The sequence below is a fragment of the Sciurus carolinensis genome, chromosome 5, assembly GCF_902686445.1.
Source record: "Sciurus carolinensis chromosome 5, mSciCar1.2, whole genome shotgun sequence".
NCBI classification, from domain to species: Eukaryota; Metazoa; Chordata; class Mammalia; order Rodentia; family Sciuridae; genus Sciurus; species Sciurus carolinensis.
This window is the reverse complement of record NC_062217.1, coordinates 34952550-34965138: the sequence shown is the minus strand read 5'-3', so window position 1 is coordinate 34965138 and position 12589 is coordinate 34952550. Positions and strand designations below refer to the sequence as shown.

At 40.7% G+C, this 12589-nt stretch overlaps 1 protein-coding gene across 1 annotated transcript; it reads left to right on the top strand.

Moving 5' to 3' along the window:
• Positions 1–2025: 2025 nt before the first annotated feature.
• On the top strand, positions 2026–12187 carry Stoml3 (stomatin like 3). The gene is made up of 6 exons (XM_047554286.1): positions 2026–2361; positions 2443–2515; positions 5137–5219; positions 7000–7203; positions 9760–9894; positions 11172–12187. Exons 1-6 carry the CDS (start codon positions 2026–2028, stop codon positions 11397–11399), a joined length of 1059 nt encoding a protein of 352 aa, XP_047410242.1. The 3' UTR covers positions 11400–12187.
• Positions 12188–12589: the final 402 nt, after the last annotated feature.

Genomic DNA, 12589 nt, shown 5'->3' with positions numbered 1-12589 from the left:
GAGTAGGTAATGACATGGAAAGATACAGAAGGTGATTAGGTTTTTTAAAAAGTAGAAGCTTTGGTACAGTGTGCTGCCATTTTTCCAAAATAAAATATGGAAGTCATAGCTAACATTTTCTAAATGTAAATAAATGTGTGCAAATACATTCGGCTTTGGTCTTTAAAACATACATCAAATTGATGATAACTAGGGAACTTCTCTAGATAAAAGTGGAATTGAGAAGGGGGCAGTGCAGAAGACTCTAGTTTTATTCTTTCAATTTTTTTCAATGAGAAGATACAGGCTATGTCATTAATGCTAAAATATGTGATAATACATAAAATACAACAAAGATATTTTTTGAGAATGCTCAAAGTATCTTTTTATCCCATATAATGATAGTCTAAAAAATGAACCCCATAAAAGAATATTTATAAGGAAGTTTTTAATACCGAAATAATGTATCTAGAACTTTGATACTTCTCACCTATCAGAATATAACAATCGAGAAACCCGAAGTTATCTCATGAGAATAGGGCATGTGCTGTTGGTGCAGATGCAGGTGGGTACAAACTTCTTGAAGGACATTCACCATGGGTCAGAATCATAAATACTAGTCCCTTTGACCTAACACATCCACTGCTAGATATTTATCCTACACAAGGGCACAAAAAACAGATGTGTAAAACCATCCATCATCGCACTGCTTGCAAGAGCAAAAGCCTAGAACTCTCTTAAGGATTAACAGATACAGCTCAGGTCCCAGTGACTCAATGGCAGTAAAATGTCTAAGTAGGGATGGTGTTGAGGAGACATCAGTTAGTCCCAGTGACTTTGGTGTTGCATAGGGAAGAGGAAATAATGCCACGTCTCTAATCTGGGCAATGAGGTGGGTGGTTAAAGCTTTAACGGAGATGGAGATGACATGGTGTTTGAGGAATTTCCTGGGTAGAGAGATCTAATCAATATAATTGTTGTAGTGTTCACATGAGAATGGGTCTCAACTGGAAGAGCTGCAGGGGTGGTAATGGGGATGGATGGTTGTCAAGGAGAAGAGAATGGGGAAATGAGAATAAAAGGGACGTAGAATGGTACTAGAGAGGATTCTAGAATGAAAGAATCAGTCAGACATGCATGTTTTCCAAAGAAGCATCCTGAGTCCTGAACAATTATGTAATTGATGTAAATAGAGCCACAGTTTTAGATGGTTGAGGTAGAATTTGAATTCAGTTCCATCTCATTGCAAGACAGTATTCATGAAGACAGAATACCCTTGCTATCATGATTTGTGATTAACCAAAAGACATCTAATGCAATAAGTCGATCCAACAAAGTTCCACGGAAAGTCAGAAATTTTAAATATCAAGATCTGACAGTCCCTCGAATTCCCGTCCATCTGTAAAATAGGAATAATAGTGGTCATACATGAGTGCTAATGTAGATGGCAATGCATATGGGTTAGAAGTCATAAAAGTCATCTCATTTAGTCCTCATCAAATCTTCCAAAGTAGACAACTCTATCCCCATCTTACAGATGAAGAAATAGAGACCCAGAAAGACTGAGTGATTTATATGTAAGGCCGTAGAGTTGGTGAGAGATTTGCACAGAAACTGATGCCTAAGGGCTCTTCAAAATGTATTTCCACAGCCAAGCCTAGTGTTACACATCTGTAATCCCAGTGACCCCGGAGGCTGAGGCAGGAGGATTGCAAGTTTGAGGCCAACCTCAGCAACTTCGCAAGGCCCTATTTCAAAATTAAAAATGAAAAGCACTGGGGGTGTAGCTCAGTGGTTAAGTGCCCCTGGGTTCAGTCACTAGTTAAAAGAAAAGAAAAAAAAATTTTTCCAAGTGCTACATCGTTGCCCTCTGGGGATAACAGTACCTGCCTACTTACCTCTAAGTTATTTTGAATTTCACCTGGAGAATTCACGAGGCCCAAGAATCTGAAGGCTCTGGTGTGGGTGATCCATGGATCATATTCTGAGAAAAACAGTTTTATGTCTTTTGAGAATAATAAACGATGTCAACTCTAAAGAAATATAATGATAATTATTGCTGTTGATTGCTGTGAGACTTTTCTTGGAAGGAACAGGTCCACTTCAGTTTCTGAAAACATTGTGTGTTTGTCTGCGTTCGTGGGTGTGGATAACTTTGGGTCTTCACCTCAGTCGAATCGGCCTTGGCAGGCTGTGGGGATAGTTCCCTCACCTACTCAGCTGGGTGGCCTTCAAAGGATCACATCAATCACAGGCTTGCCTTTTTCTTCTTTCTTAGGCATCAACAAAAAACAGCTGGGTGTCTGTGGCTGGATTCTGTTTTCCCTTTCTCTCCTGTTGATGATCATTACCTTCCCCATCTCCATCTGGATGTGCTTGAAGGTAATGCCCTGGGAAATAAATGGGGCTGTCCACATTAGCCAGCAAACCATTAAGGCTAAATGCTCTCCCTTAATCTCTTAGATCATTAAGGAGTACGAGCGTGCTGTTGTATTCCGGCTGGGACGCATCCAAGCTGACAAAGCCAAGGGACCAGGTATGACAGCGAGACTACTCCCGTCGCAGATCACGGGCACCTCTTGCTTTTGCTGCCACCACCTAGTACTTTTTCCTGGTGGCACCGAGTGGGAGTCTAAGAAACATCATAGGAAGCTGGAACAATTCCGCACAATAGAAGGATGTTGTCCCCTAGGGAGAGTGGCCACCGGTTCGAGGGTCTAGAAATCTGGATCTGAGAGGTGCAGTGAATGTGAGCCAAGTCGGTGATTATGCTCACTGGACATGGACTACCAGGGCCAATAAAAGCCTGTCAGGAGAACAGGGGAAAGGGTAAATGGCCAACATAGACCATTAATTTACTCAGAGCAAACATTCAAGGGGTTGGGTTTTGATTCTTGCTCTTTAAAAAGGGCTAATGGAAGAGTAAAAGATAATTTCCTCTCATGGCAAATAGATTAACAGACCATGGTACAACTCCCTCTGTCCTGTCCCTTGGTTTTGAAAATAAAGAAACTGAAGCCAACATAGGTCTGATGATTTACCTAAGATTACTCTCCGAGTTGGAGGAAAAGACGAACCTTCAGGCTTTCTAATATCGAATGTAGTATTTATTTTCATCTTTTCACTAAAACTTTGGAAGAAAAAATGTTCCAAACGGTTCATGTTACAAAAATATTTTTTTTGTTCTTTTGACCAAGGGTGGAGGTGAGGGTGTAGGTATTAAAATTTCATAGAAAAAAGGTATTGATTTCATTCTCACAACCTCTCAGTGTATATTTAGTTGAACCAAATGAAATTGCTAACATTTGTCTTGGTTTACAAAAATGGCAATTTCATGTGGTTAATTTTAATATTCTTGAAAGAAAAGACTTTCAAAAAGCGTTGAGATGATGGTTTTTAACTATATTTCTCTGGTAACATTTGTTTTTGGCTTCTTCTTAGGGTACATTAAATAAAATTTCGTCTTTCTGCAATGCAAGACCTCTGGAGGCAGAAAGGTTTTTATGCATAGTGATATTCTGTGTATTTTGGATTAGGCCATGAACCACGGTAGCAGGTGCTTGACTATCTGTCACATGAAAACATATGATATGCTTCAAAAGGTGAAGCTTGTGAATGAGGCTTGGGCATTTTGAGAAGTACTTGTCTAATTTCATAGAGTCCAAGGAAAAGAGGGCAAGAATCATATGTTGTAGATGTTCTTATAAGTTTACCAAGATAGGAGTGTTAGCATCATCCAACAGAGGAAAAATAGACAAAGTTAGCCCCTTCCTGGGTGCTAAGATTATAATAATGGATGCGAGAGAAGCAGAACAGTCACAACTTGGAGGACTCTGGAGAAAAATGTATCTCTTGTAAATGAATTTTCCCAGAAGATTTCACTACTAAATGTCCCAGGATAACCACCCTCGTCATATATGTCTCTGGGGCTAATGAGTTACCTCAGAATGTCATAAGGACAAAAGGGAAACAAGCCAAATTGCTAGCAGAAAACTTCTCCACTTTTGCAAATCACAAATTATTCTTCAATAATACAAGTATTAATAATAACAACTGCTACTTCTTGAGCACCTATTACATACCTGGTACTTTATTTAGCATTTTACTTCATTATCAGGTTGAATCACGCTTTGTCTTCACTACCACCTTTGTGTAGTAAGCAACCAAAGTTCAGGAAAGTTGAGTGAGTGTGTTCCCTGTCACAGAGGTATGAAGTGGCAGGGCTGGGACTTACCTCCACTAGCTCTCAGGGCCATGCTCTTTACCACAGTGACACCAAAGAAGCAAGTCAATAGTCAGTCATTCTGACACAAGTCTCAGAAATGTTAGAGACCAAAAGAAAGAGAACATTCCAGTAGTGTACTCTGCTTGTGCCGCTGTCCCTTCTCATGGGGCTTAACCTGAAAACTAAAACAGTACTTGTACTTGAACCAGAATATGGCTAAGTTTTGCAATGTATTGGTTTCAGGGAATATGAGACCCCAGGATGATTTATTTCTTCTGGGTTTTTTGTTTGTTTGTTTGTTTTTTGTGATGGGTATTGAATCCAGGGCCTCATGCATGCTAAGAGCACACTCTACCATCGAACTACACACTAGTGTTTAAGAAAAAAAATTTTTTTTTAAATTTTTGTTTCAAGACAGGGACTTGCTAGGTTGTCCAGGTTGGCTTTGGTCCTTCTGTCTCAGTCTCTCCAAATAACTGGAATTATAGGTGTGCTCAACCATGCCCAGTCCCTGGAATTTTTAACTCAATATTCCCTCAATACATTTGAAGATGCTGAGAATGTTAGTACTCACTAATATTCAAGACCAAAAGTCTATCACTTGAATTTTTTATGTTGGTACCTTTATTATAAGAAAACCAATTTCCTAAATGTCCTTTTAAATTCACATGATATTAAACACTTAGGTAGAAATAGATTGCTTCAAAAACAAAATCTAAAATTTAAACACCAAGGATCATTAGCATTTTACCAAGAGAATTTAATTCTTAGGCAATTGCTCTTCTTTAACCCCCAAAGTTGAATTGTTCATATTGAAGATCATCTGAGAAACATACAGAGACCCGTGAAAATGATATACCAAATAGCTAGGAGACTAGTTGTTGTAATTACTTTCAACAGGTAAAAATTCAAATTGATTTTCTTTTTTGTAGGTTTGATCCTGGTCCTGCCCTGCATAGATGTGTTTGTCAAAGTTGATCTCCGAACAGTTACCTGCAACATTCCTCCGCAAGAGGTAAAAGATTAAAGACGTGTTACTAGAAGTAAAACCTGTATCTCCATTACATGGGCAATTGAAGTCTTTTAGTATGTTTTTCAACAATAAGGGGAGGATGAACTGAATCTCCAGGGACCTGCTCTGATTGCCTTGGGTGACTAATGAAACTACTGCGCTTTGCTTTGCCAAATGAGTCAAGAACCAGGGCTCAAATACTAGAAGACCAGAAGGCTAGAAGACTAGAAGACTTTACACACTAAATGACCTGGAACAATTTATATTACATGCCTGGAGGAATCTGTCAAAATTAACCACACCATAATGTATAAATATATTGCACTAATAAAGACATTAGAAAATACTAGAAGACTTGGAATGACCAGATAAATGAAAGGCTGAGAGAAGAGATTTGGCAGGGAAGCTGGGGTGGAGAATGATAGAACAGATGCATGAAAGAGACAGATAACTCACCACAAAAAGGAGCTGAATTGAATCAGGCAGAGGGCAGTGTTCGCTTATTTAGTATCTTCTTCATTGCCTTCTAAGATTTTTAAATTAATATCTGCATAACTCATCTTTGTTTTATTTTCGATACTTGGAATTGAATGCAGAGGCACTTAACCACTAAGCCACATCCCCAGCCCTTTTTTTGTGTTTCATTTAGAGACAGAGTCTCGCTGAGTTGCTTGGGGCCTTGATAAATTGCCGAGGCTGGTTTTGAACTCACAATCCTCCTGCCTCAGCCTCCTGAGCCGCTAGGATTATAGGTGTACACCACCACATCCAACTCACCTTTGCTTTTGACCTTAAATTGGTTTTATGTTTGGGTGCAACAGAGCAGACAGATGTGGAGACAGAGCAGAGGTTGTGCAGGGCTTATCTGTATTTAAATTTCAAATGATTCTTGAAACTATAAATGAATGACCAAAACCAATAACTGGACACTAGCAAAGACAAACAGAGTTACTAATAACTAATTTGCTCTCTCATTATCAAAGTTACCCCTGGAGGGAGGAGGGGATAACTGTGAGTAGGATCTAGGATGAGAGAAGGGCTTAGTGGAGGGCAGAGGGTAATAAGACAGGAAACTCAGTCAATGCTCAACAATGACATCTCCAGGTCCCTCTCAGGAATGACAGGACTGAGAATTTAGCTCCTTCACAATACCTGGAATGCTTACTGACCTATAGTAGGGATTTCCTGGCTCTATGATGGACAGTTTTGGCTTCTGTTTCCCATGATCCACACAGAAATCACTCATTTGCTCCAAAATACCTTGTCACATTATTCAGATTGATGAATGCTGAGCCTCTTTACAAATCTAAATCAGTTGTGCTTTACTTGAATATAGAACATGGTCTCTGGTGCCATCTATGTTTTCTAAGAAGCATTGCTTCATCACATCTGAGGAAAACTGAAAACCAAGTAGATTACAGGTATCAGGAAAGAAGTGTTCTCCATCTATTTAGAAATAGAAAATGACAGATTTCCAAAAGGGTTCTATTGATCCTTTTTAAAATGGAAGTCTCTATTATCACCTTGGCAAGTCAAGAGCTTCTGCCTATGGGATGTAAATGTTCTCTTAGATGAAGTTACAAAGGTAGGTAGGGATCAAATCTGTGTTGGAATTTTGTTACCAAGTAGGATGAGGTTATAGTCAACCCAGGACAGGATTTGGTGGCTGCTGGCATGAACTGTCATTAACACTTTCCTGTGCAGAAGGGCTTTGGGGGCTGGCTATCATTGTCAATTGCTGTCAATGTAATACGCATGTGGTTTTGCTGTTTTTGCTCTATAGATCCTCACCAGAGACTCTGTGACTACTCAGGTGGATGGAGTTGTCTACTACAGAATCTACAGCGCTGTCTCAGCAGTGGCTAATGTCAATGATGTTCACCAAGCCACATTTCTGCTGGCTCAGACCACTCTGAGAAATGTCTTAGGGACACAGACCTTGTCCCAGATCTTAGCAGGGCGAGAAGAGATTGCCCACAGCATCCAGGTGAGAACTCCAAGAACTAATAGCTTGTGTCCTAATGAATTCTCTTGAATTATTAGAGACTATCAGTGTACCCACTCCATGTGTGTTAACACACACACACACACACACACACCACACACACACACACACAGGTGAGCTTCTATTTGCGAATTCAATTACTTATCATTACAAGGCATAGACTTAAATATATGGGTGGGAAAAGGGAACTTATCCCCCTTATCCCATTTCTTTGGAATTCACAATTATGGATTAATAGCATACCCTTTCTGAGGAGACTAGATACCAAACTTATTTTCAATTTAGATTACTCCAGGAGAAGTGTAACCATTTACAAGGCAGCCCCTATATTCCTACATTTCAGGGAGGTGTTAAAGCTAGATGAGGATTCATCTGAGACAGCAGAGATATGCCTTGTCTGGAAAGATTTACATCATAACACAAATATTAATAATAGTTGTTGCCGCCCGCAGCAACAATCTCGCGGATATTTATCGGAGGTGGACTGGAAATAAACTATTTCTATTCTTGAGCTGCTTCCTTGCTTACTTGCTTATTCTCTAGCTTATAGAGGAAGAGAAGCTTGCTTGATTTTAGAGGAAGAGAGACTTTGAGAGGGAGTTTTAGAGAAAGAGAGGCTTGCTACGCTTTCAGAGATCTATTTCTTAGAGTTCTGCCACTTCTTCTTAGAGGTGAGTCCTGCATCCTGCGAACTAAAGGTGCGTGCTAGAGGTGCGTGCTAAAGGTGCTGTCTATCAGAGGTGCTTCTTAGTACTGCAATCTGTGATCTGAGACCTAGATGTGTGTTCTTAGTCCTTCGCTCTGCGATCTGCCATCTGCCTTCTGCCTACTGCCTACTGCCTTCTGCTTTTTGCCTTTTGTTTACTGCCCGCTTATATTTCCTCCAGGAGGCAGAGGGTAGGTCCATGCCAGTTAAGCAAAGATCAGGCAAGGAGCGAGCTGCCCAATCACAGTAAAGGTCAAAAGGAGCAGGCACGAGCAGGAGCACTCGGGAACACATGTTGTGTGCGTGGACTCACCTGAATACTGCCAATGACAAAGAACCTGAATGTGTTTATGCTAACTGACTTCCTCACCACCGATGTGATCAAAACAACTTCTGACTGGCTGCCAGGCGCCATCTTGGCGTAGTCCGCATGGCATAGCCCCCAACAAATAGTGGTCACCATCATTATTGTAATAATGAGAATAGGGACTTGATTTTAAAAGGAGTAGTAGAACCCTTCTGGAAGTCTGCCATCTTTAATTTCTAAATAGATATAGAACACTTGTTTCCCTGACACCTGTAATCCAGGTTGCAGGTTGCAGGATGTAGCAGGTAGGACCTCATCTCTAGTTTGTAAATCGTGTTTCTATATCTTCTTCTTCTTTTTTTTTTTTTTTTGCCGTGCTGGGGATTGAACCCAGGGCCTTGTGCTTGCGAGGCAAGCACTCTACCAACTGAGCTACATCCCCAGCCCTATATTTTCTTAAATTTGGTTGCATTTTGATTCTTAGCCTCCTTTCTGTAAGTTAGAACTTGGGTCATTCTTGACCTCTTGTGCCAAGACAACACCGTTTTATGAGGTGATGTCGGTTCTGCATGATAAGTCCTCATCTCATTTTAAGAACCTGCTGAGTTTGACAACTCAGATGTTTCCCTTCTAAAGCCAGGTCACTGGCTTCTTGTGATGTCTCACCAACTCTTGGTGTTCTGCCAAAACTATAGAAGGGAAAGGGATCACTTGTCATTTGGTGGCAGAGATGTCTGATTCCCTGTTTGGGAGAGTTTCCCTTCTGACCTTACCATTTCTCCAGGCATTCTTGTCCCTCCTTCTCCAGGACCACCAGTTAGATGTCTTTCATGGTTTTAAGCTTTCACAAAGGATCAGAATATCTTTAATGTAAGCTTCTTAAAAAAAGTGCCCTAAAATATGCTTTAAAAATATGTCCTACTTAAAAAAATTAAAGCAAACATATCTTGTTACTTGTTTAAAACTGACCATCAGGAAGAGATTAAAGAGAGTAGGACAAATAATATCTTGAAAAGTGTCCAATAATAATATCCACTGAGACATTACTAGGTATTGATAATTTATATGTATTATCTCAAAACCTCATGCAAATCCTCATGACGGTTCAGACAGGAACTTTTCATAGGTGAGAAAACCAAATACCAGAGAGGTTAAAAAAAAAAGCCAGTTCTTTGATTCATAGCTGCAAATGGCAGAGCCTGAACAAAATCCAAGCCTGTCTGGAAAGCTTACCCGTTGCTATCTACTTGATATCAGTGACAGCAGATCTGGGACATTGTCTCCAATCCCCATCACATACTGATATCATATGCTGATATACTGAGGGTGGTTGTAGGTTGGACCCTTTTGGTAGACCACTCACTGAATTTATTAGGATTTGTTCATAAAAACTTCATGGGATTCACTTCAATTCCAAGAAGGGATTCATAAGTTTGGGAAGGATTACCTCCCCAAAACATACCAGAAACTTAACATCATATCACCTGTTTCCTGTTCAATGTCTTTTCTTTTGATTGACAAACAGACCTTGCTTGATGATGCCACAGAGCTGTGGGGGATCCGGGTGGCCCGAGTGGAAATCAAAGATGTCCGGATTCCCGTGCAATTGCAGAGATCCATGGCTGCTGAGGCTGAGGCCACCCGGGAAGCCAGAGCCAGGGTAAGGGCCACTACATGTCCCTGAGTAGGGATGCTGCTTGGTACTGGGGCAGACAAGGATAGCACTAAACAGAAGATCAGGGTGTTCTTTTTTATTTTTAAGGAAAAGTCTTGTTCACAGATTTACTGAGAATTCCCTTGGATTAAAAGGTAACGAGTGTGGCAACAGGTCAAGAGGATGCTCAGCAACATGCTGAACAATGAGCAATATGGAGTCCGGTGCTGGCTGCACACCAGAGTCTCCTAGAGAACCTAACAAAACCAAACCCTTCAGCTCCAGTGAGGCAGAGTCTGGGGTGGGTCCAGGAACCGACCTTTTTATAAAGCTGGTGTTTCGGATGTAGCCAGCCAGTACCATGGTTTGGTGCGTTTCATGTTACTGGATTCAAAGGGAGTAATCAAACACAACCCAGGTTAGAATTACCAATGTAACTCCACCCTGTCCCCAAATGTCCTTGAATCTGTTGGATCTGCAATCTTTGTGTTGATGGATTTCCTGAAGAATCAGAAACCAACTGAAATCAGAAACCTCCAAGCACCCTTTTGGGACTCTTACTTCTGAGCTGATGAAGGTTGTTTTCTCTGTCCTCATTCCTTACTCTGGTCTATCTGCTGAGTTCCAGTAGCTCCCCAGCAGGGACTTGGTGATGATGGACAAGATATCACTCTCCCATGGACAGTCAGTACCCACCGCGGGAGTCAGTACCCACCGCGGGGGTCAGCTGAATCTGGCCAAGTTGTTCTTGGGCAGTCTGAGAACTAGGAAAGCAGAGTAGTTAACAGACTCCAGGACCGGCACTTGCTACCACTTGTAATCAAGAGCTGAGGGAACTAGGAACAATTCCTGCATTGTAAGAATGAGACTAAGTTGGTAATAGAATGAAATAAAAACATCTTATGTGAACAAGGAAAAACAACACAAAAGCCAGTAGGAGCCCTTGAATTTCAGACTTCTCTAAAAACAAAAGCGGTGAGTAGTGAGGCCCCTATGGGCTTCAAGAACATTCCCAGGGTGGATGGCTAAGTGTTTATTTGTATTAAAGACAGTGCTTCCATTTTGGTTTGAAAATGAAATCTAGGGAGTCATAATTTGTAAAACATCTCTTCTGACATCGTGCAACTTCCTCAATTTCTCTGTTTACCATGGGATGTGACACTCTAATTCTTGCCAAAGAAGGAAGCAGAGTAAACACATGGGGCAAATCAGGAGCCGGGGGGACAGGTATCAGCATAGAAAATACTAGTCGCATTTGTAAATGTTTATTTCTGTCATTTTAGGTCCTGGCAGCAGAAGGAGAAATGAACGCTTCTAAATCTCTGAAGTCGGCCTCCATGGTGCTGGCCGAGTCCCCCATAGCCCTCCAGCTGCGTTACCTGCAGACCTTAACCACAGTAGCCACTGAGAAGAATTCCACCATTGTGTTTCCTCTGCCCATGAACATACTGGAGGGCATTGGTGGTATCAGTTATGACAATAACCACAAGAAGGTTAATGACCGAGCCTGAGGTAGCCAGTACATTGCTTAGAGAGTCCTTTGAATCCTGTGGAGAAGCCAGCAGTTAGAGGCAGTGAAAAATTACAGCACTATTCAAACCACAGTAACTCCATAGCTGGAATAATTAGCAGGGAAAATGTGTAGAGGCTATTCAAAAAAAAGAAGAAAAGAAAAACGAGGGTTGTATAGTAGTAATAAAACATAATCAACTTGGTAACATTCTTATATAATTAATTAATAGTCATTCTGAGTTATGGCAGGAATTTTCTCACAGTAGTGAAGGAAATCATTGGTTCCTGGTGACTAAGATTTCAAAATTACTTTCTAATTGTTTTAAAAGAAGTACTCTAGATCACTTGTAAAGTAAAATAAATCTCATAGGCATACCACATCCAAAGTAATTACTTGCTATATCCCTGATAGTTGCAGGAAAACCCCTCAAGGCTAAAAATTACAATTGCTTTTGATGTTCAAGACAAAATGTCCACTGCAAACACAACCCCAGCCCCACAGGACAAATCGCACTCAGCTCAGGACACCAGATCTCTTGCTGCCTTACAGGTCCTACTGGGAGGCCAATTCCTAGCCTCCCAGGATGGTTATCAGAGGGCAGGAGAAGGCACAGCCAGGTGGATCACTCTAGTGAATTCATTTGCTTTCAAGTGAGAATGCTTATGAAAGTCTTCGTAGGTGGAACCCCTGGGGAGTCCTGTCCTGTGGATTTCATGTTCCACTCTGCTGTTTGTCTCAAGAGTCACTCGCAGCCCAGAATTGTTAGCAAATTCTATGCCATTCCCTCTCCACCAAAGAACCTGCTGCAAATAAAGAAGCCATAGTGTGTGAATATACTTAAAAACAATGCTTTGTTGGAGGGTCTTTTATTATCAAGGTATAATTTTCTTTGGGGCTCGGGTTTGAGAAATGGGCTAGAATTTTTTTTTTCTTTTTTACAGATTCATTTGTTATTTTCCTATGGCAGTGCATATTCATAATACAATTACATCTTTACAACTTGCATATAACAGGAAAAGTTTTAAAAATTGCTTTTTATTGACCACTTTGTCTTACACTGTGTTCTGCCTGTTGGGACTACCAAGAAATATCTTTATTTTACAGAGGAGAGAAAGTGATGTCGAGAGGTTAAAAATAACTTGTCCAAGGTCCCTTAGCTAGTGAGTGTTGGACCAGAATTTTAAAAAA

Excerpts from the sequence above, each read along its gene's own strand:
- Stoml3 (XM_047554286.1), top strand. The coding sequence starts at position 2,026 with ATGATAATTATTGCTGTTGATTGCTGTGAGACTTTTCTTGGAAGGAAC. Across the intron at positions 2,516-5,136 it reads TGACAAAGCCAAGGGACCAG|GTTTGATCCTGGTCCTGCCC; the intron begins GTATGACAGCGA and ends TCTTTTTTGTAG. Across the intron at positions 9,895-11,171 it reads CCCGGGAAGCCAGAGCCAGG|GTCCTGGCAGCAGAAGGAGA; the intron begins GTAAGGGCCACT and ends CTGTCATTTTAG.